Source organism: Mustela lutreola, chromosome 9 (genome assembly GCF_030435805.1).
Source record: "Mustela lutreola isolate mMusLut2 chromosome 9, mMusLut2.pri, whole genome shotgun sequence".
Taxonomy (NCBI): Eukaryota; Metazoa; Chordata; class Mammalia; order Carnivora; family Mustelidae; genus Mustela; species Mustela lutreola.
Window position 1 is genome coordinate 127,237,486 of NC_081298.1, and position 24,406 is coordinate 127,261,891.

The 24,406-nt window shown below is 59.9% G+C and overlaps 1 protein-coding gene across 3 annotated transcripts in view; it reads left to right on the plus strand.

Moving 5' to 3' along the window:
• Nucleotides 1-24,406, plus strand: part of ADCY3 (adenylate cyclase 3) — a 79,410-nt gene that overhangs the window by 45,815 nt on the left and 9,189 nt on the right. For all 3 annotated transcript variants that reach the window (XM_059132477.1, XM_059132478.1, XM_059132480.1), the window contains 10 exons: nucleotides 12,680-12,810; nucleotides 13,347-13,458; nucleotides 13,595-13,722; nucleotides 14,738-14,896; nucleotides 15,307-15,484; nucleotides 19,569-19,697; nucleotides 21,218-21,360; nucleotides 21,490-21,651; nucleotides 23,192-23,279; nucleotides 24,074-24,190. In XM_059132477.1, the coding sequence (XP_058988460.1) occupies nucleotides 12,680-12,810; nucleotides 13,347-13,458; nucleotides 13,595-13,722; nucleotides 14,738-14,896; nucleotides 15,307-15,484; nucleotides 19,569-19,697; nucleotides 21,218-21,360; nucleotides 21,490-21,651; nucleotides 23,192-23,279; nucleotides 24,074-24,190 (1,347 nt within the window). The remainder of the gene's footprint in view (nucleotides 1-12,679; nucleotides 12,811-13,346; nucleotides 13,459-13,594; nucleotides 13,723-14,737; nucleotides 14,897-15,306; nucleotides 15,485-19,568; nucleotides 19,698-21,217; nucleotides 21,361-21,489; nucleotides 21,652-23,191; nucleotides 23,280-24,073; nucleotides 24,191-24,406) is intronic.

Here is a 24,406-nt window from a genome sequence, read left to right on the forward strand (position 1 = left end):
GGGGGGGGGAGGGAGCAGCGTGTGCACCGACAGGGGGAGCTGCCCTGGCGGCTGGGCGGCCTCCAGCAGGACGGTGGCCTCTCTGTGCCTCCTCCCCTTCCCCAGCCAGGCTGAGGGGATCCCATCCCAGCTCTTCAGATTCTGTTTTCCTTGCCACTGTCACCTGGGAGGTCGTACTCTCCTTCACGAAGATGGCCAGCGTCCTGCTGGTAATGGCAGGTGACCCCTGACAGTGGGCCCCCTTGCCCCCACCCCCACCTCTGGAAGGTGCAGAGCAGCCCCGGGCCTTGGTGTACAGGCTTCCCCTTCTGTTTTGGCACCGAAGTGGGCACGTCTGTGTCGTGAGAAGGAGTGGGATGGGGGTTCTCAGGTTCCAGTCGCCCCATTGCTGCAGCCTCCCTGACCCCAGTCTCCTGTCTGCAGGGTGGGGTCAGGGGGTCCTGACTGCCCCGAGATCGTTGGGAGCCGGAGTTCTGGGACGGCACCTCTGGCAGGCACGGGGCACTCTTTCTGCTGAGCACCTGTCCCACTGCGGAGGCAACCCCTGCACCAGCCTGGGGCACGGGGCCATAGGATGGACCTGGGGCCTCGCTCCCGCCTCCCCAGCTCCAGGGGCCTGTTAGGGTAGAGCAGGGAGCCCAGAGGACTGGAGGACTGGCGTTGTTTTCCTGTATACCCGTGTGGCCATACCCCAGGGTGTGCTTGGGGACCTCGAGGGTTGCTAAGTGGCCCAACCGCGGTGTGGCAACGGCAGGCTGACAGGAAACCTGCGCAGCACATACCTGTCGCCAGGTGCAAACGACAGGATTCCGAGCTTCTCTGGATCTCACGCTCAGAATTTACTTCCCAGGGAGTGGGACAAGGTTGGAGGAGGACGCCAGGGAGGATGGAGGGATGACAGGATGTGGCAGCGGCAAGCGTTTCCTTCAGACCACGTTCTCGTAGACGGGTGGGCCTGTCCTTACTCGGGGAAGGGAGGACTGCCCCGGACCCCACCCATCAGAAGGGAGGAGGGAGAGCCCAGGGCTGACTGCGCAGGGTTGATTTTAAGTCAGAGAAGCATCCGCTGGCCTCAGGGAGGGCCAGGGGGCCAGGTCATCTTCGTCTGGGGCACCCTGGGGAGCGTGGTGCGGGTGGTTTCCATGTAGCCCCTGGGGGCATGTGCAGGACAGAACAGCCCATTTTCTCTGCTTTTCCTTCTACTTAAAGCGAACTGTGTCTTTAAGGGTCACTGTGACCAGGGGGTGGCGTTTCTTCTTCCTGCTGGAGTCTTTCCTCCAGGGGGTGACCTTCGGCCTTGACATCTGGGAGGGAAGAACCACCTGTTCACGGGGAAAGGCACAGACTTCTCTCCTGGGAGCCCTAGAGCTTGGGACTCTGGAGCGCTGTCATTTCGTAAGCTCCGCTGCTTGTCTTCTTGAACGGTCCTCCTGGCTGACCTCTGCCCACGCCTCACGAGAGGCTGGCTGGGGAGAGGGAAGTCGGGGCAGGAGAGGACAGACACACAGACACAGAGCAAGAAAGACACACAGAGAGAGACCAGCTACCTCTTGCCCTGGGGTTGGGGCATCTGGTGTCCCTCCTTAACATGCTGGCTCATGTCCTGGCAACAGTGAGGTTGGGGCTGGAGACCTGCCTTCCGGGGAGCCACTGGGCAGGGGTGGGGGGGGCAGGTGCAGGGTGGGAGGAACATGGTCCCAGCAGCTGTGCCTCTAGCCCCTCGTGTGGTGGCCCAGGGCCAGGCTGCTGTGCCATCAGCCCCTGATGTGGCGGGACAGACCCGTCAACCCCCAGAGAGTCCAGACGACCCTGCACGCCAACACCAGGCTCGAATGTACTTACCACCTGAACTTCCAGTGTATCGGATATTTGTAAGCTTCATTTCAGCCACGAGCATGTCTTGGTTTGAGAAAAGCCAGAAGGCGAGTTGCCCGGGGTGTGAAGCAGGAATTCATGCTTCTGTGGGCTCCACCACCACCCCTCAGATTTGACAAAACATTCTTCATTCTAACGTTTTAGGACTTAGCAGAATAAATCCACGTTTTAAATAATGCAAGGGACGAGCCCACAGAGGACAGGTATTTCCCAAGCCATGGGGCCTCCCGGGGGCGGGCGGGCATCTGCAGGGTCGGGCAGCCCCAGGACTGAGTGAGGGCTGCGTGGCTTCAGAGCTATGGCCCAGGAGTAGGGGGAGGTGGCGGCGGTCAGAGCTGCAGCGCCTGCCCCCCCCACCCGCTGCGTGTGTGTCCCCAGTTTTAGCGACTACCATCCGTGTCCATGACCAGTGTGGCTGGGGCTGTGCTGAGTCCTGCCCTTTCTCTGGCCAGGGGCCCAACGTTTTGTTTCATCATGGGGTAGTTATGAGCAGGTTACTTTGTGTCGAGCCCTGGGCTGCGTTTTCACGGGATTACCTCCTTGAATCATCCCGGCAAACCCAGCGCAGAGGTGGCGCACCTCCCTCCCAGCGGGGGCCTCTGTTCTGGGTACCGGCAGCTTCACGGGTATCTTCTTTGGACCACGCCTGGCCTGTGGGGATCTGCTTCCTTTGACCTTGCCTAGAGTTTAAAACATTTGTAATGCTTAAGAATTTGGACATTCTCTTTATAAAACTTGTTTACCTGACTGCCTTGGAAAATGGAAAGATACGAGAGCACAGGGCTCAGGAGTCAGACTCGCGTTCACATCCGCGCCAGCCTCTTACTTGCCACATGACCTTGCGCCCGTTAATTATGCCCTCAGATCCCCCTTGTGAAGTAGGAATGGAGTAAGCTTGTTAAAAGGTCTAAAAGAGAGAGCATTTATTGCAGAAATATTGTGGGCCCTGTCCTTGGCGCTGGGATGTGGTTTTAAGCAAAACAGATTCCAGTGGGGAGACAGATATTAAATGAGCATATGCTATTAGCAGGTAGGAAGGCTGTGGGCAAAGCAGGGGATGGAGCATAGGAGGCTTTCAGATAAAATAAGATTTGAGCAGAGACCGGAAGTCAGGGTGGGAGCTGTACAATGTTTAGGGAGAGGAAGCAGTAAGTGCCAAGGCCCTGTGGTAGGTTCACGTGACGTCATGGCAGTGGTTGCAGGTTGAGTAGAAGTCAGGGGAAGAGAGGGAGGAGGTGAGGCAGGGAGTGGGTGGGGGTCAGTCCTGCAAGGTCTTGTAAGGACCATGGCTTTCCCTTGAGGGAGATGGGAGACCCTGGAGGGTGGTAGGTTTGAACTGGATCCATCTGGCTGCTGGTGGAGAAGAGCGAGCAGTGGAAGCAGAGCGACCAATTTGAAGCAATGCGGTAATTTTTGGAAGAGAGGATAGTGGCTCAGACCAGGGTGGAGGGGACGAGGGGAACACTTCTGGATGTGTTTTGAAGGCAGAGCCAACAGGACTGACTGCTGAGTGACCCAGGAGGTGAGAGGGTGGGGAGTCCGTGATGGCGGTCAGGATTGGGGCCAGGAGGCAATTGGAGGGGGAGGAGGCCCAGCTTCGGTGGGGGGTGGAGAGTCTGTCTTTCTGATGTCTAGGAGGAGAATTGATGGCACCCAGCTCATCCTGTGCCCTGCCTGCATGTTTGGGAGGCTCGCTGGGCCAGGTCTGCATCTGCATCCTCCGGAGGGGCCCTCCAGGGGTGAGGAGGGGGTTCCTGTAAGACAGGACCTCATGCTGGGGAGTCCAGCAAAAGTTGGCAACCACACGGCCCGGGTCAGAAGGGCTGGGAAACGTGTGTTCAGGCTCGCATTTGTAACGTGATGGGTGCGGATTCTTGGGTGGCTTTTCAAGAAGCCGGGTGGGTGCTGGCCAGTGCACACTGGGGAGAATGGAGTCCCAATCCACGTGGAAGGGCAGAAGTGGGTCAGCGGGGGCTGAGTGCAGAGGTGAAGCAGGACACGTGGCGGACGGAGTCCTCCCCAGAGCACCCATCACTCGTCACTTGCATGGGAGAGCCTGGGGCCGGAAGCCCAGCCAGAACTGGGCTGGGGCCGAGCCGAGTAAAGGCCCAGAGAGTAAAGGAAGGGGGGAGCTGTGTTTGGGAAAAGCACTGGTAAGATTTACTGCTCCATCTGGAGGAGCAAAGGGAGCGAACCCAAACCACCACGACCCTCACAGGTGGAGAGCTGGTCTGTCAGACTCGCTGGAACCTTCACGCCTGGGTGGGTTGAGCAAGGACGGAAGCCCGTGGTTGTGCTCCCACCGCAGACACGGCAGGTCTTTCCCAGTGACAACAGATGTGGCCTCGGGGTCCTCCAGGCATCGGCTCTCGGTTACCCAGAGTTGGCCCGTCAGCCGCACTTGCTTGCTACAGTGTCTAGAACTGCATGCACTGATAGGGAAGTTACTAGTCATATGTGGCCATGTACATTTAATTAAAATTGAAAAATTAAGCATCAGTGTGTCTGTTGTACCAGCCACGTCTTCCGTGCCCCGTAACTACAAGTGACTCGTGGCTACCATCTTGGACAGCATAGACCACACAGCATTTGTTTGATTGCCGAAAGTTGCTCGAAGGCGATGGCTTGCCCCTTGGGCCGCGGCTCCTAGTTGACAGCTCATTATCTCGCCAAACCTCTATGGAGCACCTGCTCCGTGTCAACCACGCCGGGCCAGGGCTGCACACACCACACACGTGGCCGTCTCTGGGCCCAGAGGGCCATCTCCTGAGATGGCAGTCCCCTTGGCCCGCACGGTGGCCCCCATCTCTGGAGACCGTACAGGAGTCCAGGCAAGTGTCCCCTCTCCCCCTCCAGCAGGGTCAGGGTTCTGCGCTGCCCTTGGGTCTGTGTGATTTCTGCACTGTCACTGATGACATGGCCTGGTGGTGACTTGTTGGCCCGCCCCCCTCCCCGTTCTGAGATTAAGCATGACGCTGCTTCCGTCTCGGGGCTGACAACTTGGGAGACTCTGGGGATGCTGTTTTCACATACAAGGGGCTTGTTTAAAGAGATGCCGGTCTTTGAGCTGCCTGTGAATGCCCACAGCCCTTGGCTGAAGACAGCAAAGCGCTCCGGCCCCATGAGACCAGTCACTGCGGGAGGACCTGAGTGCCCAGGCCGTCGGACCTCTCGGGAGGACTGTTTACCTTTGACCTTGCTGGCATTTAGCTTGAGGACTTGCAGAGATGACCAGTGATTGTTCTTTGAGGGACGTGGTGACCGTGTCTTTGGATGGGGCAGCCCGTGCGGGTCCCTCGTCTATATGGTGGCTGCGCACCCCGGGCACATGGCAGCTCGGGAGTTTCCCGATTTCACACGTCGTGGCCCTTCGCCCTCTCACTGGGGAGAGGTGAGCTGTGTGGGTTCTCGCCTCCTGGGGCCGGCCAGGTCCTCCCGCTCCTTGTTTCCTTCCTTGTGCTGCCTCCTCTGCTCAGCTGGTCAGGCCAGGATGGGCACCTGTTGTGGCCGTTGGACGTTTCTTTGGCTTTCAAGTGTCCTGGGAGCTCCAAGAATCTGGAGAAATCAGGCCCAGAGCAGATGTGTTTGTGGACAGCTGTGCATGTGCTCACAGCCTGTTATGGGTTGTAGTGAGGTGTGTGTGTGTGCACGGCACACACAGAGGACATATGTGGGTGTGCACAAGGACACAGCATGCAGACAGACTCCGTGCTTGCTCGGTGCAGACGCCGCACACAGCCCCCAGCTACCCGGGCGCTGCTGATCTCTCTCTCCCTTGTAAGCCTTCCTCCCTCTGCCCCTTGACAAGGATGTTGTAGAAACTTAGCCGCTCATCAGCCAAACTCAGGTATCCACACCCCTGCAGCCCACGTGCTGTCATCCACTCCCGAGTGCCGCCCCAGGACCCCTGGGGGTAGCAGGGGCCTCCTGCTTCTGTCTCAGTCCTGAGCCTTACAAAGGCCAGGCCTGGCCTGAGTCACTGCTAAGGAGAAGGGGGCGCGATTGGTTCCTTCCCAGAGCCTTGTGGAGGCCATCCGGACCACCTGTCCCTGTCAGGGGTTCAGGGCCCACCTGAGCAGTGCGGCAAATACCTGTTTCCAGATCCCTGCCTGGGACTGGGACACACGCTGCGCCCCAGCCCGTCCCCACCCCACCCCACCTCCGCACAGTGCCCAGGGCGGGCTCCGGTTCTTCTCCGTGGGATCTGGGTACCAGGAAGTCTACTAGAAACTTTCAGGGCTTGTTCGTTGTTTTGCTTCCTTTGGTTCTTTTCCCAGAGCAGGTCAAGGCCTTGACTTGGTGCGCATTTCGAGGACAGCCCGCAAAGCACAGCGGGACTGGGGAGAGACCACGTGAGGCAGCTGCCCACCTTCCCCATCTCTCTGCGTGGACCCATGTGGCAGGGCCCCTGGCCTCGGCCTGACGGGTCTGGCATGTCCCTGTCCGCTGGACCATCCTGTGGTTGGCCCCCTCCGGTAGCCTCCTCATCCGGTGTCTGGGACCAGAGCTCACTAGCTCTCTGGGCAGCATATTCCTCATATTCCTTGTTTGAACTGCTTTGACTCGTAGAACATTTTTTTCCTGCTCTAGAAGCGACAGTCTGTTCCCCAAAGCCTTGCCTCACCAGCTTCCTGTTGTGGGAACCTCCAGGCAAGCACCATTCCTTCTCCACACACCCTCAGGCCTGAAGGTTGCTCTGTGTCGCCTCTGGGTGGCTTCCCAGCCCCTCAGCCCACCTCTGATCCCTGGCCTCAGGCTCCTGCACCGTGTGGTCCCTCCCCAATGAGAGCCCAGGTGAACAGTTTCCTTGAGGAACTCTTTCCTTGAAGGCTTTTAAGGGGGAACTTCTAAACTTTAATGTGGTCACAGGTTACCTGAGGTCATCTGGGCCTCATCAGGAAGCGGCCTCGGGTGATGCTTGAGGCTGCCACTTGGAGCAACGATGCTATGGGGCCTGAGGTCCTGAGGGATGGGCTCGTTGGAAGCAGGGACCTCCTGGAGCCCAGACGTCCAGGGATTTGCCATAGATTTCTGCTCTTGCGGGTAGCGGTGTCAAACAATGCCACATTTCCCCCATTAACCTTACTGGGCCCCTTGCGGGCAGTTGGGTGGCCTCATGCTGTGGATGTGTCACGGTGGAGGCCTTCTAGGGCCCCCACAGCTGGCCTCTGTCATAGCTGTAGGGTGACTCAGCATTTGACCCTCACATTTGGCCCTGTTGGTTACATTCAGGGTCCACAGCCAGTCACCGAGACCAGGCCTCCTGGCATTGGCCCCTCTCCCCTCCCCTCAGCCTGTGAGGAGGGTGTACAGAGGCTGAGGGAGGTCACTGTGGCCTGCCGGGGTCTGTCATGGGGAGCCAGGCGTCTCCCTCAGTAGCACCTGTCTCCTCTCCTCTGCTCTGCTGACCCATCAGAAGGAATGCCAGCAGCTGCCACGAGCCCTGGCCTGCTCTCCCTGAGGCCCCGAAGGGTCTGGTCTGGGGCACCTGGGTGGCTCGGTGGGTTAGGCCTCTGCCTTCGGCTCAGGTCATGATCTGAACTTAGGGTCCTGGGATCGAGCCCCGCATCGGGCTCTCTGCAGGAGAAAGGGGAGCGTGCTTCCTCCTCTCTCTCTGCCTGCCTCTCTGCCCGCTTGTGATCTCTGTCTGTCAAATAAATAAATAAAATATTTAAAAAAAGAAAAAAAGAAGGGTCTGGTCTGCTGCCGGGCCACCATGCTGAGGCAGCCACAGAGGTCTTGGTCTGCTTCTGCAAGGAGGGACCCACACCAGGAGTGGCCGGACGTCCCAGCTCAACTCCACGAGCACGGGGCAGCACAGAAAGGACGTTCCAGTGGCTCACCCACGGGAGAGTCCTCGTACGGGTTTCTAGAACAGCATCGTCAGGTCCTTACTAGGGAAGATTTGGGTACTGCATGTTCCTTCATATTTGCAGCAAAATAGCGTCCAACTTGGATGAGAGAATTACTGTGTCAAAAGCACATTTTTTTTAGTGAAAAAGAAAATCCCACCCACTCTTTCAGTCCAGGAGCCCTGGGTTCTGGTTCTGGATCCGTCACTGACTCTGAGGTACCTGGGGGAAACCACTTACCCCCTCCATGGTTTGATTTGGTCAGAATGGAAGCAGAATTACACACACAGGAAAATACAGGGGAAGTGAGGAAGTTTTAGCGAGGAGAGACGGCGTTGATATTAGCCCGTAGTGTCCATCTGCCTGGGGAGTGGCGAGACAGAAACCAGCCCGGGAGGATCGTTCTGTCACTCGGCCCTCAGAGAGGACCCCTGGCCACCTTCCTCTTGTGCTGTGGGGAGGGGGTACCCCCCTGGCTTCGAACCTGGGCATCAGTCTCCTTCCTCAGCTCATATCCAGGCGGACGTGGGAGTCCGGAGCGAGCCCGGTGGACTTGCAGGGCTCTTCCCTTTCTAAGAAATCTGGTCATTGCAGCCAAGTGGGGTCAGGGTCACAGCTGGCGTCAACAGGAAGTTTTGTGTTTATTTCCTGTTTAAGAAGTACGTGAAAAGTCAGCGGCAGCATAACCATATAGCAGTTTTGAAAAACCTCCCGTTTTCTCTGGATTCCATTCGCCAGGTCGCAGTACCCTGTTCTCTCTCGCACACGCTCTCCTGCCGTGGTTCAGGGCCACACCTGGGTCTGCCGTCGCCTCCTCAGAATACGGTGTTGGGTCTTTTTCCCTTTGGTCATGTTTGCCTCACGGCACTAGTCATTATGATGATTTCTGAGGTTCATCCCAAGGATGTGTCCCAGTTGAATGAGCCACTTCCTGGGCATTTGGGCCTTCTGGTCTTTTCCACAAGTGTGAGTAATGTTGCCTTGAAGTCTCTCTGGCATGTATGTCTTTTTCTTCTTGTGGATTCTTTTTTTTTTTTTTTTAAAGATTTTATTTTTATTTATTTGACAGAGAGAAATCACAAGTAGTCGGAGAGGCAGGCAGAGAGAGAGAGAGAGAGGGAAGCAGGCTCCCTGCTGAGCAGAGAGCCCGATGCGGAACTCGATCCCAGGACCCTGAGATCATGACCTGAGCCGAAGGCAGCGGCTTAACCCACTGAGCCACCCAGGCGCCCTCTTCTTGTGGATTCTATCTGTTAGAAAAATTCCCAGGAGAGCCATTAGTGGGCCAGAGGCCTGGAACATTCTTGTGACTCCCAAAACATATAGTAGTTTCTTTTTGAGGAAGAGCAGGCTCTGCCTCTATGCTGGGGAGACCAAGCCACAGCCCTCAGCTGCTCTGGGTCGCCCTGTTCCCCTGTAGAGGCCTAGCTATGTTTTTAGGGCAATTGGGACTGTGATCCGGGCACAGAGCACCTCGCAGGACTGGACTGGTTCCCAGGTTGCCCAGAGAGGCTCTTCTGGAGGGGCGGGACTCTGAGGTGGGGTCTGAGCGCGGGGGAAAGGCCTGATCCTGTGGGCGCTGGGTGCGGGCTGCTGGGTCTGGTAGGCGGATTGGCCGGGAGTCCAGCTCAACACTGGGACTTTCCTAATCCTTGGTGTCCCGCGACCCCTCCCTGTGCACACACCTGCGTGCCCTCTTCTCTGGGGTGGTAGGCCCTCCCGCACTCCTCACACGTCTACCTTCTACCTCTTCTTCCCCTTAGCGAGCACCTGCACACACACGTGGCGGGGTCCAGGGGGTGGGGGGACAGAGGGAGAGCAAGGCAGGGACACGCATGGAAGGAGGGAGCCAGTTCCCTTTCATTGTTGTGCCTGGACCAGAGTTCCTAGGCCTGGCCAAGTGACCCCAAGACTTTCTTCTCACCCTGGATACCCCACTGGGACTCTTAACCTGTCATAAACCTGTGGCCAGCTTCAAGGCCCAAAGGATTTTAGGCCTCGTCTTTCTGAGGCACCTGTTGTCTCCACACCCTCAGGAGCCACACTCTCCTCAGCTCAACAGTTATGTCTCCTCAGGTGTCATAACAGCTGCTGTGTATTGAGTGTTTACTGTATACAGGCCTGTCCTTCATGCCCTACAGTGAGGAGTCACTTTTTCTCCTGCTTTACCGATGAGGAAACCAAGGCCAGGGACAGTGAGAGTCATGTGGTGTCACCCTGCGTGTCTCAGTGGCGGGGCCTGAAGTGAGCCGTGGGGTCCAGAGCTCAAGCTCTTCCCGTCCATGTGCTCCTGTCCCTACCAGCCGGATTCCTGCCCCAGCGCTCACCACCTTCACCCTCCAGACTCCGGCAGCTCCCCCCAGGCCGCCCTGAGAGCTGGCAGGGCCCCAGGTCTCTGGCTTGTCCGGAAAACCCCCCCTTGTGGCCCCCGTTCTGCCCCAGCTGAGTGCTTGCTCCTGCCTGGGGTCAGTCCGGTTTCCGAAGGCCCCTCACCATGTGCAGGCAGCGGGCACAGGGACCGTGCCTCGTGCTCCTTCCTGGGCTCAGCGGGAGCCACAGCAGGGCACACCAGGCTGATTTTGGCCCCTCGTTCCTTGGCATTGGCACCTCCCGGTTGGTGGTTAGCTGTGGGGGCCACATAGCCGTGGAAATGGGAGAAAGGTGGTAATGGCTGTGGTGCTTCAGGTAAGAGCCGTGCCCCGCACACTGGACCAAGGGCCCACCTGGTCCTTAATGGTGTGATTAGCCACAAGAAGGAGGGACAGGTGAGAGGGACTTCCTGTGGCGCAGGGGCGAGTGGGCCGAGGCTCTGGTCTGCACATAGTCGTGGGAGTAGAAGGGAGGGGCTGCCCCTACCGCTCAGCCGTCTTCTCCCAGAGCAGGTGAGGCCCCAGCCCTCTGCCTTATGGGGGACACGGGCCCGGGCCCCCGAGGGGCTCTTGGCTGCCTCACTCCAGGGAGAAGAGCAGAACCTCCACACCTTGGTTCTCCTGCCCCAGTGAGAGGTGTGTTTAATACGCAGGGCTGGGGCCTGTGGCCTCGGGGTCCACTGAACACAACAGAGAACAAGAGCCAGTGGGACCCGCATCCTCCCAGGCCCTTGTGGAAGGCGGGGTCCCCCGCTCCTGTGCCCACCAGGACCCACAGCCCCTGTTTCTCTATGGTCCTGTGACACCTGGCCTGGCCCCAGGCGCTGAGGACGCAGACCAGCTCTTGGTTTCCTGCCACCCCTGCACCAGCAGCAGGCCGGCTAGACACGGTGCTCCTGGACCCCCCTCCCCTCCCGCCTGGCCCCTCCCTGTCCGTCAACCTGGTCAGCAGCACGTGGTCTGGTGCCTCAGAATCACTCCAGCACAGGGGACAGACCCAGATGTGCCTCTCCGTCCCCTCCCATACCCGCTGTGCCCCCCCCCCCCCCCCCGCTTCTCCCAGGCTGCCCTCAGTTTTGCTGCCGCGCCCCGCAGGCCTCCAGAGAGCCTCACCGCAGCCACACTTCCCGAAGCTGTTGATGCTTCTGAGCTTCCATCCCGCAAACCTCAGCTTGAGCCGCAGCCTCAGGTTTCTCCCCACCTCGGGGGAGGCCGCGCACCCTTGTTGACGTGGCGCCCGGCCTGGGCTTCCCTGTCCGGCTTTACCTCCTCCTGGGGTCCGTCTCCTGCCCCGGCTCCCAGCCCCGTAGCCGGCTCGGCCTCTGCCCACAGTGCGTCCCAAACCAGCCCTGTCTCTCCTTTCACATCTCTCTGCCTCTCTGGTCCTGACCCCTCAGACCAGCACCTTCCACCCAGAAGCCCAAGCCATGGGCCTGTCCTGCTTGCTTGGTGCAAACCCTCCCTCTGCCTGGGTGACAGCTGACTGGTCACCCTGCCCCACCCCACCGTGTCTGCCCTGGTCCTTCTCTGTGGCTTTCAGGAAGGAGCGGTCCTGTTCCTCGCCTGGCACCTGAGGCCCTTTGTGGTGCAAAACGGGGGTCAGCAGACATTTTCTGGAAAGGGCCAGAAGAGCCCTTTCAGTTTTGTAGGCCATATGTTCTCTGTCACAACAACTCAGCTCTGCTGTTGGAGGGAGAAGACAGCCGTAGATGACACGGAAACAAGCGAGTGTGGCTGGGGGCCAGCAAGACTACTTTGGCGCAAACAGGCAGTGGCGGGATTCGCCCAGCAGATGGCAGTGTGCTGACTACGCCCCCCCACACTGCCCCCCACACCGCCCCCCTCCCCGACACCCCCATCCGAACCCACCTCTGGAGCTGCACTTCCCTATTTCTCCCTCCACTGAAGGACTTGCAGGTCCCTGAACCTGGGGTCCTTAGGTCTCTGTGCCTTTTTTTTGTGGCTCCCTCCGACGAGATGTTCTCAACATCTTAATCTTCAAGCCTCACTTCCAGGAAGCCCTCCTGATTGCCCCGACACCCCCCGGCTGATTCTGGAACCCTTCTTTCTTACTCCCCTGCTCTCCCTCGCTCGTCTGGGCACGTACCGTACCGCACCGCAGTGGACACACTTACCTGTCCCCCATGAGACCCTCAGCCCTCTGAGGGCAAAGACTCACTCCTTTGGTAGCATTGGTTCCCAGCGGGCTACCTGGCACATGGTAGGTCTTTGGTCATGTCGAATCAGAATTAAGTGATTGCTCTGTGCAAGGTGGGGTGGATGACACAGGTCCTGCCCTTGGGGGCTCCCAGCGATGTAGGCACTGTCGCCTTCCCTGTGGCCTTGAGGATGTTCTAGAGGCACAGAACCAAGCGTGGGTTTCTTCATGAGTGTCTGACTCCCGTCAGGGCCCGAAGAAGCTCAGTCACAGGAAGTTGCTGCCTGGGCCTCTGGCTGCTTCCCCGCGTGGGGTCTGCGCGGAAGGCCTCTGGCTGACGTCTGCCGCCGGAAACCTCCGAACCCGCCTCTGGAAGGATGCAGGCCAGACCTGCCTCCCCACTAACGCTGTCCTCCTCTCCGCAGGAGAACCTTATGCTTTCCATCCTGCCCAAGCACGTGGCGGACGAGATGCTGAAGGACATGAAGAAGGACGAGAGCCAGAAGGACCAGCAGCAGTTCAACACCATGTACATGTACCGGCACGAGAACGTCAGGTGCGCCGCCCCCACGCCCGGCAGCAAGAGCGGGACGGGGGCCGGACTTCATGGGTCGGCCGTGCCCTGTGGAGTTCCAGAGCCCTCCCCAGGCCTAGAAGCCGGGCCACCCCCGCCGTGTGAGCCTCAGCCCCTGCGGGAGCAGTGGTGCTGGCCGATGCTGGGGCTGAGACATCGGGGCCGTGTGGTCCAGCCTGTCAACCTAATATCACCCCAGGGCGGAGAGGTGACATCCCAGAGGTCACCCAGCCGTTCAGGGCCAGCACGGGGGCTCACAGCCACGCTCCTTCTAGGAGGGGTGGGTTCCCCCAGGAGCCAGGAGTGGGCAGCGTAGGGGAAGGTGGCCCTTTTGAGGGGGGCCCCCACAAAATAGAGCCCCAAACCCGCCCTGGAAGTGCAGGATCTCACTGCTTTGGGGCCTGAGCAAGGGCCCCGTCCGCCGGGATCCTGGCTGCCTGCGCTCGGGTGCCGGGGCTGGCGGGGGGGCCTGCGCGGTGTCTGCAGCCTCACGGCCGCGGCCCGCCCTCCTCCCGCAGCATCCTCTTTGCGGACATCGTGGGCTTCACCCAGCTGTCCTCGGCCTGCAGCGCCCAGGAGCTCGTGAAGCTGCTCAATGAGCTGTTTGCCCGCTTCGACAAGCTGGCTGCCGTGAGTACTCGGGCTCACCCGGCTTTCAGGGTCGGGGGCCCCCTCGGGGTGCGGGCCTGGCCCTCCCTGGTGCGCCCGGTTTCCTCCCGCCGTGCGAAGGAGGGACTCAGAGCCACCCCCACCCCCGTCCCTTCAGAAATACCACCAGCTGCGGATTAAGATCCTGGGCGACTGCTACTACTGCATCTGCGGCCTGCCCGACTACCGGGAGGACCACGCCGTCTGCTCCATCCTCATGGGGCTTGCCATGGTGGAGGCCATCTCGTGAGTGGGGTTCTGGGGTGAGGGCCGGGGACCACGGGAGAGGCAGGCCTTTCTGGTGCGCACCCCAGGCCCCCATGCCGGGCGGGTGCCGTGTTGGTCGGCAGGCTGCTCGGTGCCCGGTTCTGGGCAGCGGGGACGTGGTTTGCATTCGTCACGGCCGAGGGGCCGCGAGCCTTCCACAGCCTCCGAGGGGCCCAGCCTCCATCCGCCAGGGTTTTCTGGAGAAGTGGCAGTCATGGCGAAGTCTGTCATGCCCCCTCACGCTTGCTGGGACTTTCCTCTCAGATCCCCTGTTCTTCTCTCAGTGTTTTCTCACTGTGAGCCTCCAGGCTCATCTCAGAAAGTCCTTGTGTGGCCACGAGGGACTGGAATCCTGGCCTCTGCTCTGGGCTTCCAGCCAGGGCTCCTGCCTCCGGTGCTATGAGGCATGAGGACGTGACCCTTGTCCTCACACTTCCCATCGCTGTCCTCCCACAAGCCCCTTGGAGGCCCTACCAGGCAGGCCCTGGCCACATCAGGCCCCCCAAGAAGCCCCCCAAAGGGAAGGGGGTCCTTGCTGAAGCTTCTCCCCTCAACCATGGTGGGGCCAACAGGGGTCACCTTGCCACCAGAGGGCCGTTTTGCATTGTTACCCTTTTCTGGGTTAGAGCTCCTTTGACATTAGCCTAGAAACAGATGCTGTGCTGGGGTGGGGGGGCAGCTTTCCCGGCTGCACATGGGCCCCGGCGTGGTGTCCAGCACAGGTGGATGTGGGGAAGCAGCAGCCTTTGCTCTGTCATCTCCCACCTGCACCCCCATCACGTGAGCCTGTGATGTGGAGTCTGGGCACAAGCCTGCTGGACCCCCAACCGCAGGTTACTCAGCTCAGGTGGAGGCAGAGAGTTGTGGGGGGCTCAGGAGTACCCTGGGCCTGGAGGGGAAAAACCCCATGCAGAACTCCTCCCACGGGCACAGAGGGCTGGTCACCTTGCTACGGCCAAGCCTGAGCCCCCTCCTCTCCACGTGTGCCTGGCAGGTACGTGCGGGAGAAGACGAAGACGGGGGTGGACATGCGTGTGGGGGTGCACACAGGCACCGTGCTGGGGGGCGTCCTGGGCCAGAAACGCTGGCAGTACGATGTGTGGTCGACCGACGTCACTGTGGCCAACAAGATGGAGGCCGGTGGCATCCCCGGGTGAGCAAGCGTTTCTTCCCCGGGGGGAGGTGCGGGGGCTGAGGCAGGGGTTGGCAGTGACCGTGCAGCCGCCCATCTGGCTGGAGCTCTTTCCCGGACTCGGCCGGTCAGGGTGGACACCCCCCGAGGGCAGTCATGATTCATTTCTCTGCGGTGACTCCCCAGAAGTGGGTTCATTACCCCCGACAGCCGTGTTGCAGCTAGGAACCCATGAAGTACACACCTCACGGCAGAATTGAGGGGGGCCTTCCGAATTCCTTACCTCCCTCAGTGCTCTGGGCGGCCGAGGACATGTCCTCCCTGCCTCATGGGTGTAGCGCTCAGGCTCAGAGGGCTGGTGGCCTCCCCTGGGGTCTGCCGGCCTGATGGGCCTGATGGGCCTTGGGCCCGGGCCTCTCGCTGCCATCCAGGCGCGTGCACATCTCCCAGAGCACCCTAGACTGCCTGAAGGGCGAGTTCGACGTGGAGCCAGGCGAGGGGGGCAGCCGCTGTGAGTACCTGGACGAGAAGGGCATCGAGACCTACCTCATCATCGCGTCCAAGCCGGAGGTGAAGAAGACAGCCGCCCAGCATGGCCTCGGCGGCCCGGTGAGTCCCCCACCCGCCCCGGACAGGGCACGGGAAGGCGGGTTCTAGAAGCAGGGCAGGTAGAAGAGTGGGCAGGGGTGTGTGGAGGGGGCACCCTGGTGGGGGCGGGAGGAAGCAGGCTCTGGGGAAAGGAATGGGCCTGGCTCCGGCGGGTTGACAGAGGGGAGGCCCCTGGAGGTGTCTCTGTGGCCCTGGGATAGCAGCTGGTGAAGACAGGTCTTCTCTACATGGGGGAAGCGGTCGGAGCCATGGGAGAGCTGGCCAGGATGCCAGCAGGCGGGGGGCAGGGAGTGGGGTTGGCTTGGTCACCGAGGGGAAGAACGGAGGCCGGGGAGGTTTGCTGGGTGGGAGATGAAGCAAGAACAGGATGGAAGCAGTGAAACCGCCCCGCCCTGTTCTCGTCCCTGGGCTGCTTCCCTGCATCTCCTCAGACCAGGTGCCCACAGCAGCTGCCTGGCTTCTCCGGCCCTGTGCTGGCCTCCTGGCAGGCCATCTGGTTAGGAGCCACCAGGGGCCGCTGCAGAAATGGGCCTTCTGTCGTCCTCTGCTGAACCTGGGAATTGTTTTGGTCCTTGTAACGTTGTACTTAGGAACCCACCCGTCATGAGAATCGAACGAATAAGGAGTTTGGTGCTCTCGGGGTCGACATGTGGTCTGACACCATCCCAGGGCTGGGGCTTTGCATAGTAATGACAAAAGCAGAGCATGAGCTGGTCTGGGGAGGCTTCAGGGGCTGTGGCTGAAGATGCAGCCCGTGGGGAAGTTTTAAAAGAAAAATACACCTTTCCCTTCCCCGAAAATATATGGTGATGGCCAGCAAATCAAACACAAACGAAGACTCATCCGTTAACTTTAATCACAGCCACTATTCCGGGAGTGCTTCTGGGCATCTGTTATCTCATTCTTCAAGACAACTCTGCGAGAAGGGGGCTGTCATACCCACTTTGCAGAGGAGGAAACTGAGACCCAGAACTCTGCAGGCGAGTTGCAGATCTAGTAGGCAGCAGGGCTACTGGGCCTGGTCCCCCCGCCTGCCAGCCACCCTGCCTCCCAGATGCGCGTGTGTCGCTCCTGTGTGCAGCTCACACAGACTCAGCACCGGGGGGGGGGGGATGCACGGGTGTGTGGGCCACCGCCTCACTCCGAGTAATGTAAAATGCCCCGGCGCCCGTGGTGAAGCGGAGGACAGCTCAAGATGCATTGTGTTGCATGTAAGGTTTGAGCTACAGTTAAATGCTCCAAAGAACTCAGAAGAGTAGGCACCGGTCTTTCAGGAAATTAGGAACTGTCAGAGTAGAAAGGAAAGCCTCATGAGAGAAGACTTGACCTTGCCCACAAATTAACAAGTCCTTTGTATTTGTCAGAGTGCTGCATACAGAACTTCAACATACTCCCTAGCACATGTTAAAAATGTGTCTTCTAGGCTGTTCTACGAGACTGTAATAGACAGTACTTTAGGAAATCACCTACTTTTTTGTGAAGTGCTTGGGAATTTATAATTTCTGGGATATAAAATTTTGTAAGTAGAGAAATGTTCTTCCATTCAAAAATTACCCCCAAATTGGGCTTTACCAGGGACCACCGTGAAGTCACAAAGCAGCAGTCAGATAGGTCTTTGGGACACTCGTTCCCGTTCATTCTAATCTTGCATTCTATTGTGCTGATTTGAAATTTGGGTCCGGCATTGTTTGCCTGACACCCCCACTCCGAGGGTGCAGATGAGACCACTGAGGCACAGGGAGCTTGGGCAGAGCGGGCCTTATGAAGCTGTTGAGCTTGAGTTCTTAGCTTCCAAAGGAGAGAAAGGTTGAGCTTGTGGTGGCATCGCTTCACACGTGAGCACGGAAGCCGTGAGCGAGGAGGAAGGGGCCCGCGCGGAGGCTGCTGCCCGCACAGGACAGGTGGCGGTGGCCGCCGGCACACTGACCTTGCCGTCCGGGGTGCCCCGTCACACGCGGCAGCCAGCGCCCCTTCTGATGGAAACATGGACAGCATTCTCTCTTCAACACTTCTTTCAGTGACATGTTGTGGCCATCGAGGTTTTCAGTATTTTGTAAAGTTGATTTTTAACGGTTTCTTAATGCTCCTGCCAGAGAAATTTCTTGAAGTAGGAAGGCTGGGTGAAGGGTTCTGCACGTGGGAAGTTTTACTCCTGTCCCCGCTCACTCACCTCCTGATGCCCCCCGCCCCCGGGCACCCTCCCTGCCTGGCTCTGAACCCAGCTTCGGGCCCCTTCAGCTACGTGGGGGCTCCTGGTTGACCCGAGCAGGGAACCCTCGCTCAGGCGGCCGTCGTCAGGCTCTTGTCAGACGTCCAGCACGTGTCAGCCCTGCTGCATCTCGGGGACTTTGAACGTTTAGCTGTGGTAGCTCGTCCCCCCCCCCCCCCCGCCCCTGGATCCCCGTGTTCATGGCAGGGCAATGCACAGGTGAACCACGCATCACGGCTGGTGTAGCTTGTGTGGCCAGCTCGGCGACTGTTCCAGAAGTCTCCTCCTCAGCCACATGTGTATAAGGTGACATCTCCATGGGTCAGAAGCAGTAATGCATGGACGATATGGGGGGGTGGGTGATGCAGGTGTAGTTGGGGGGGGGGACAGTGGGGTGAAGAAAGGAAGGTGGTGAGGGGATCTCCTCGGGAAGTCACAGCAGCGAGCGCAGTCCCACTTGCAGAAATCTGGGCCCGCGGTTCAGCACAGCAGAGCGATGGACGGGGAGGAGAATCCTCGCGAGTCCTTCCAGGCCTCTCCCTGCCCACCCTGCCCTGTTGCCAGGCTCACCCAGTCTCCTTGTCTCAAATGCCACCTCTGACGACTCCCGGGTCTCCACCTCCGGCCCAGCAGCTTGCCCGCACTCACCCCTGCATGAGCAGGGGCAGCTCCGTCCCAGGCCCGGGGCCTGCTCATCCCTCTGGCCGCCCAGCTCCCCGGCGGCCCCTTCGTTCTTTCAGCAGCTCAGACCAAACACTGAACACAGGCTCGAGCCCGGTCTCTACGGGACACAAGCCAGCTCTGTCGACCCTCCTGTGAGGGAGGGCTCTAACCGCCCCCCCCCCCAGCACCCTCCCACCGGCCACCACCTCCCACCCCCCACCGCGAGCCAGGCAGGGCTGTGCCTGTGTGGCCAGATCGCAGGTCTCCAGCTAGTGATCCTGCTGCTGACCCGGTCCTGCCTTCCCTTCTCCCCAGCAGGCAGTGCTCCCGCTGAAGTGACAGGGGACATCCTGTCGCTGCCTTGGTCTCCGCTTCCCTCGGAGGGAGAGCCAGGTCCCATGGAGGCCGGGAGAGCCCAGGACACCCAGGCCCTTGCTCTGCTGTCACTCATTGCTTTGGCAGCGGCATGGGCCTCCTGGAGGCGGGGGGACATGCCTGCTGCAGGGCCTTTGCACCAGCTTCTCTCTCTTCTTGGGGCGGGGGAGAGGGGGTGGAGGCATCCCCCCGGGAGCTGCAGGATTCACTCCTTCGGGTCATCACTGAACTGTCTCCCTCGCGGGGACACCTCCCCTGGCCTCGTTACCCTCTCGCTGCCCAGCGATCCCTGGGCCCTTTCTCGCTTTACCTCTCTCCAGAGCACTTCTCCCTTCTTCCAGACTGTACTGATTTGACTGACTTGCCTTCCTGCTGCCTTTCCTCACTAGAACGTGAGCTCCACAGTCAGGAATTCCAGTGTATCCCCAGAAGTTTAGGGATTCGGCCAATGCCCATGAATCGAGAGGACTGTTCGGCCGTGTTACAGGGTTTGACTTACTCTGTCAAGGAAAGGGACTCGTCACTGGGGAGACGGGCTGGTGGGACTTAATCAGACTTTTGGAAGGCGTTCGTCAGGTTCTACGACGGGCAAGGACCTCTGTGTCAAGCTATTGTTTTAGAAATAGGAGTGGGAACAAGAGGGTCTTTCTCTGCTTAGAAAAATTCCAATAGTAGAAACAGGCACCGGCAGAGTACGGAGTTTTAAAATTAACGTCCTAGAGGAGGAGTCAGGAAGTGACCTTTCTTAGCCTCCCGTGGCAAGATTCCAGACGGAGGGCGGACCGAGCGGGTGTGCCAGGGCGGGCGGGCAGCTGACGGCCGCTCCTTCCCACGCAGGCCCTGCTGAACGGCGCCCCGGCCTCCTCCAAGCCCGGCTCCCCCGCCCTCATTGAGACCAAGGAGCCCAACGGGAGTGTCCACACCAGCGGCTCCACGTCGGAGGAGCCCGAGGACCAGGATGCCCAGGTGCGTGCAGGGCGAGGGCCGGGGCGTGAAGGTTGCCAGAGGAGGTGTCCTGCATGGGACTCGGGCACCTGGCCACTGGCTCTGCTCCTTTTCATCACTGTCCCCTTGGGCGTCACCTCCTCCCCTGGTCCCACGGTCTCCTTAGTAGTTCCTGGGCTGGGGGTGAGTAGGGATAAAAGAGGTGCTCAGCTCGGAGGCTTTTGTCTAGCCCTCCTGTCCCAGGATCCTGTGGCTTTGAGGTCAGTGAGGACATCCATGGAAAATTCTGTAGGGTCTGACGAGACCGTTGTGGAAGTGAGACCTCAGGGTGGGCTCACCTGTCTGGCGAGGTCCAGACTCCACAAGGCCTGGGCACAGATGGGGCATTTCCAAAGCAGTGAACATGGTCCCCGCCGAGGACGGGGTCCTCGCTGGGAGAACATCCAGGGCCTGCCCTTGACTACGGAGCTGCCCGGCTACGTTCACTGACGAAGGCAGCTGCCCTGTGGCCGGAAGCCCGGCCTTGCCTGTCCTCCCTGTCCCAGTCCCTCTAGGTCAGGCTCTGTGGACCGAGAGGGGACACAGGGCCGGGAGCTGCTGGGTTTTTCTGGATCACCATGACATTCAGCAGCTTTTCCCTAGTGTGATTTTCTTGATGCAAAGTGGAAATGCAGACCCGACGTGACTCAGCAACAGGGGCGCCATGGTTTTAGCAGCCTCTGGCTTTCCTGTCCTCACGCTCAGCCGCACTCTCCCACGCGTACTTCGGGGACACAGGTTCTCGGTGCTGGAGCAGACCTCCCATGTCATTTTACAGGGAAGAAAGCTGGAGCGGGGGAACATGCGTGACATGGGTCCTAATGTCAGCCAGTGGCACCGGAGCTTAAGGCCGGGCCGTCTTGGTTCTGGCTTCCGTGTGCACTCTGGACCAGTACACACAGCTCCGATGGGCCCAGTGTCCCTTGTTATTTAGGCCGATGGCCGTGGAATCAGTCTGGATTCCCATCTCTGGAGCCGAAGCTTACCCTTTATGGGAATAAAAATAGTAGCGGCCCCAGCCCCACCAGCCCGCTAGTGACAAGGACGTCCCTTCCTCTCCGAGCACTTCCCCCCCCCAGACCTTCCTTCCCCAGGTGAGCTTGATGTGTGTTCCTTTAAGAGCTCCCGGAAGCCTGAGGGTTGGGGGTGGTTCACCTCCCCAGCGATAACCAGGGGTGACCCCACGGCTGGGGGCTCCCCTCCTCCTAGCAGCACAGCAATCTCACACTGCTGGCCCCCGCTCCCCGACGGGCTGCTGGTAGCAGGTGGTCGCTGCAGAGCCGTGGGGCCGGGAAACCAGGAAGGACTGTGTCTTTGGGTCCAGACCCAAGCGGGACGCAGCTGCAGGGGGGCATCGGGAACACTTCCCACCAAGTGGTTCCTAGAGTGGAGGGCCTAGTCCTCCTGAGTGCGATCCTTTTGTTCCCCTCCCCTGACCTCCTCTTCCCCCAACTCGCCCCGCGTCCCTCCCGCCCACCCCCACCTGGCGCACTGGCTCGCAGGCCGACAATCCCTCGTTCCCCAACCCGCGCCGGAGGCTGCGCCTTCAGGACCTGGCGGACCGAGTGGTGGACGCCTCTGAGGACGAGCACGAGCTCAACCAGCTGCTCAACGAGGCGCTGCTGGAGCGAGAGTCCGCCCAGGTGTAAGTGGTCCCCCTGCACGCACCTCGTAGGCCCTAGCTCGGGGGTCCAGCTGTCCCGGGTGGGGACCCTTCCGATGGGCCAAGACAGGTGTGACATTTATCATTTCCTGGGTCTCATTTCCTTTGCAGAGTGAAGAAGAGAAACACCTTCCTCCTTTCCATGCGGTTCATGGACCCCGATATGGAAACCCGCTACTCGGTGGAGAAGGAAAAGCAGAGCGGGGCTGCCTTCAGCTGCTCCTGTGTTGTCCTGCTCTGTACGGCCCTGGTCGAGATACTCATCGACCCCTGGTGAGGGAGGGCATGGCAGGAGCCAAGAGGCCGGGAGAGGGTGAGGTGGTGAGCGTCCTAGGCCAGGCGGGAGGGAGGTCACTGCCTCCGCAGGAGCAGGACACTGGGGCAGGAGCTTGGTCTCGTTCTTGCCTCCAGTGGAGCTGCCCAGGTGAACTCAGGCCCAGGTGTGGCTATGACCGTGCTCTGGACCCCCTTCTTCCTGTCTACCCCGGGGTTCTAGAAGAGCACTAGCATCAAAACTCGGACCGAGAAAGCCCAGGGACAGAGAGGGGTCCAGGAGGTGGGAGATCTTGGCTGCGTGGGCCTGAGTGGGGCGGGGACAAGGAGACAAGATGGGGACATTCCTCAAGCCCAGTCGTCAGGGCTGATCTGGCTCCCGTCTCTTGCTTCATCTTAGCAGATGGATTTCAGGCTCTGGGTACAACCAGACCCCTGGCACCCAGCAGTAGGTTGTCCGAGGCGAGGAATGTTCTGGAGTCCTCGCCCCAACTGTTGAGACCCAAGTAGAGGGCGGCTGCCCGCCCCCTCCCTCCCCATACCCCCACCACCACCGCAGCTCACTCCTATGCAGGGTTCCCTGCTCCCTGTGAAGGGGGGCGGTGGAGACCTGCCCCAGCTGTAGCTAGGGGAACCATGAGGAGCCTTGGATTTCATCGTAGCTTCTAGACACAGTTTCCTTGCCAGTCTGTTGCACCGCTGTATCACCAAGGTTCCAGAAGCCAAAGATGATGGTGGTGCTTGTGGCCTGAAGGTGGTCACGTCTGCCACTAACCCCTAGGAGGGCTGGGTCACATGCACTCGTTCAGTGTACAGACGGCGGCTAATCAGCGCCAGGCACCGAGGGGCCAGGACGTGCCGTGAACCCCCGGCCCACGTGGAGCTGATGTCCTCCTAGTGGGCATCAGAACGGGCGCGCAGGCAGGGGCCAGCGGGGGGGTAAAAGTGAGGAAGGCAGCAGGAATGCGGGCGGCGAGTTCCATTTTGTCTGCGCCGCCTCTGCCTAGCGCAGGGCGGAGCGGGCCTCACGCACGGGGACAGGGTGGTGTTGCGGCAAAGACCCAGAGTCGGGCGAGAGATGACCGCGAGCCAGGCGCTGGCCTAGCAGCGGGGGTCTCTCTGGATCCAGATGGTGGGGTTGTGTGAATGGGGAGGATCTCTCAGTCATGAAGGCGGTGTTCAACTGTGAAGCTGTGTGGTTGCCCGGGGGTCACCCTGCCAGCACCACCCCCGCCCCGACAGCCGAGCTGCCCCGTCCCAGGCTGCCCCCTCGCGAGCACAGTGCTCACCCTGAAGCACCCCCAGGTTTCCACTGGGCATCTGCACCCAGCAGCAGAGGAGGGGCACACGTTCCCAGGCCCTGTGCTCGGCCTCCCTCTCGCCCGTGCGGCAGGAGGCAGGAGTCGGTGGCATCGTGGGGACACCTGAGGAGTGGGCGCAGAGGGCCTGCTCTTGTACCTTCTCTCCTCTCCCAGCCCTCCCCCCTCGACCCTGATCTCACTGGTTCCTCTGTCCCCCTCCCTGTCTCTCCCTGTTACAGGCTAATGACCAACTACATGACCTTTGTGGTTGGGGAGGTTCTGCTGCTGATCCTGACGGTCTGCTCGCTGGCTGCCATCTTTCCCCGGGTAAGAGCCACTTGGGCTCAGGAGCCCTCTCGGAGGCGGAAGGGGTCCGGACGGAGTTTTGCGTCACCCGACTCCTTACGAATAGACTGTTGTGTTGGGACAGCGCAGGCGTGTGTCCATCCATTCATTCCATGTCACTCACTCGCATCTGCTGAGCTAACAAGGCGCCTACGCCGGAGCCCAGACCAACGGGAAACTGTAGGACAGCAGTGGAGGCCCAGCTGGAAGCGGGTTGGCCCTGGATTGTGAAGGACCAGGAGAGCCAGACAAAGGAACTGAGGTTTCCTCCTGTAAGAACTGGGGTGCCATGCAGAGTTTTTGATCAGAATGACAAGAGAAAAGCAGTGTCTGAGGGGAATGGGTCCAGCAGGTGGCTTGCCGGGTAACTTGGAGGATTTCAGGTGAACTGACCCAGGAAAGGCGGGGGCAGCCAGGCAAAGATGGCTGCCCCGAGACTCCTTCCCCACCACGGCCTCGCTGCTGGGACTTACACGGAGAGGGCTGCCGCCGGCTGGTGCTGCCCACAGCCTCCTGGGCTGGTCACGGCGACTGCTCCAAAAAGGGCTGCTGGGTGGCCCTGCTGTGTCACAAACCCCTCCAGAGGGACTGACAAAGAGCACCAGGGTCCTGCTCTACGTCTCAGCTCTGCCAGGTTTTGGTTGACTCACAGGCAAAGGTCTACATTTTAGGTTCCTGGGAGGTAGGGGAGCAACCAGAGTCATTAGTAGAGACCTTTTATAGGAGAAAAAACCATCAAAAGTTTATGGAATTCCAATTCCATTCCATTCTTCTAGGCCTTTCCTAAGAAGCTCGTTGCCTTCTCGACCTGGATCGACCGGACCCGCTGGGCCAGGAATACCTGGGCCATGTTAGCCATCTTCATTCTGGTCATGGCAAACGTCGTGGACATGGTGAGCTCCTGCTGTGCCTGGTGAAGGGACCTCCCCCACCCCCCTGTCCAGTGGAGAAAGGCTGGTGGTCAACCAGTCCTCCCCCACTAGACACAGGTTTAGAGTGGCACTCAGTTTCCTAAACACATCACCTTGGCCAAGTGGAGGGGATCTTCTACCCCAGAAACCTGAGACTGACCTGTTTCCCCCAGCTCCTAGCTCTCTCAGAGTCCAAGG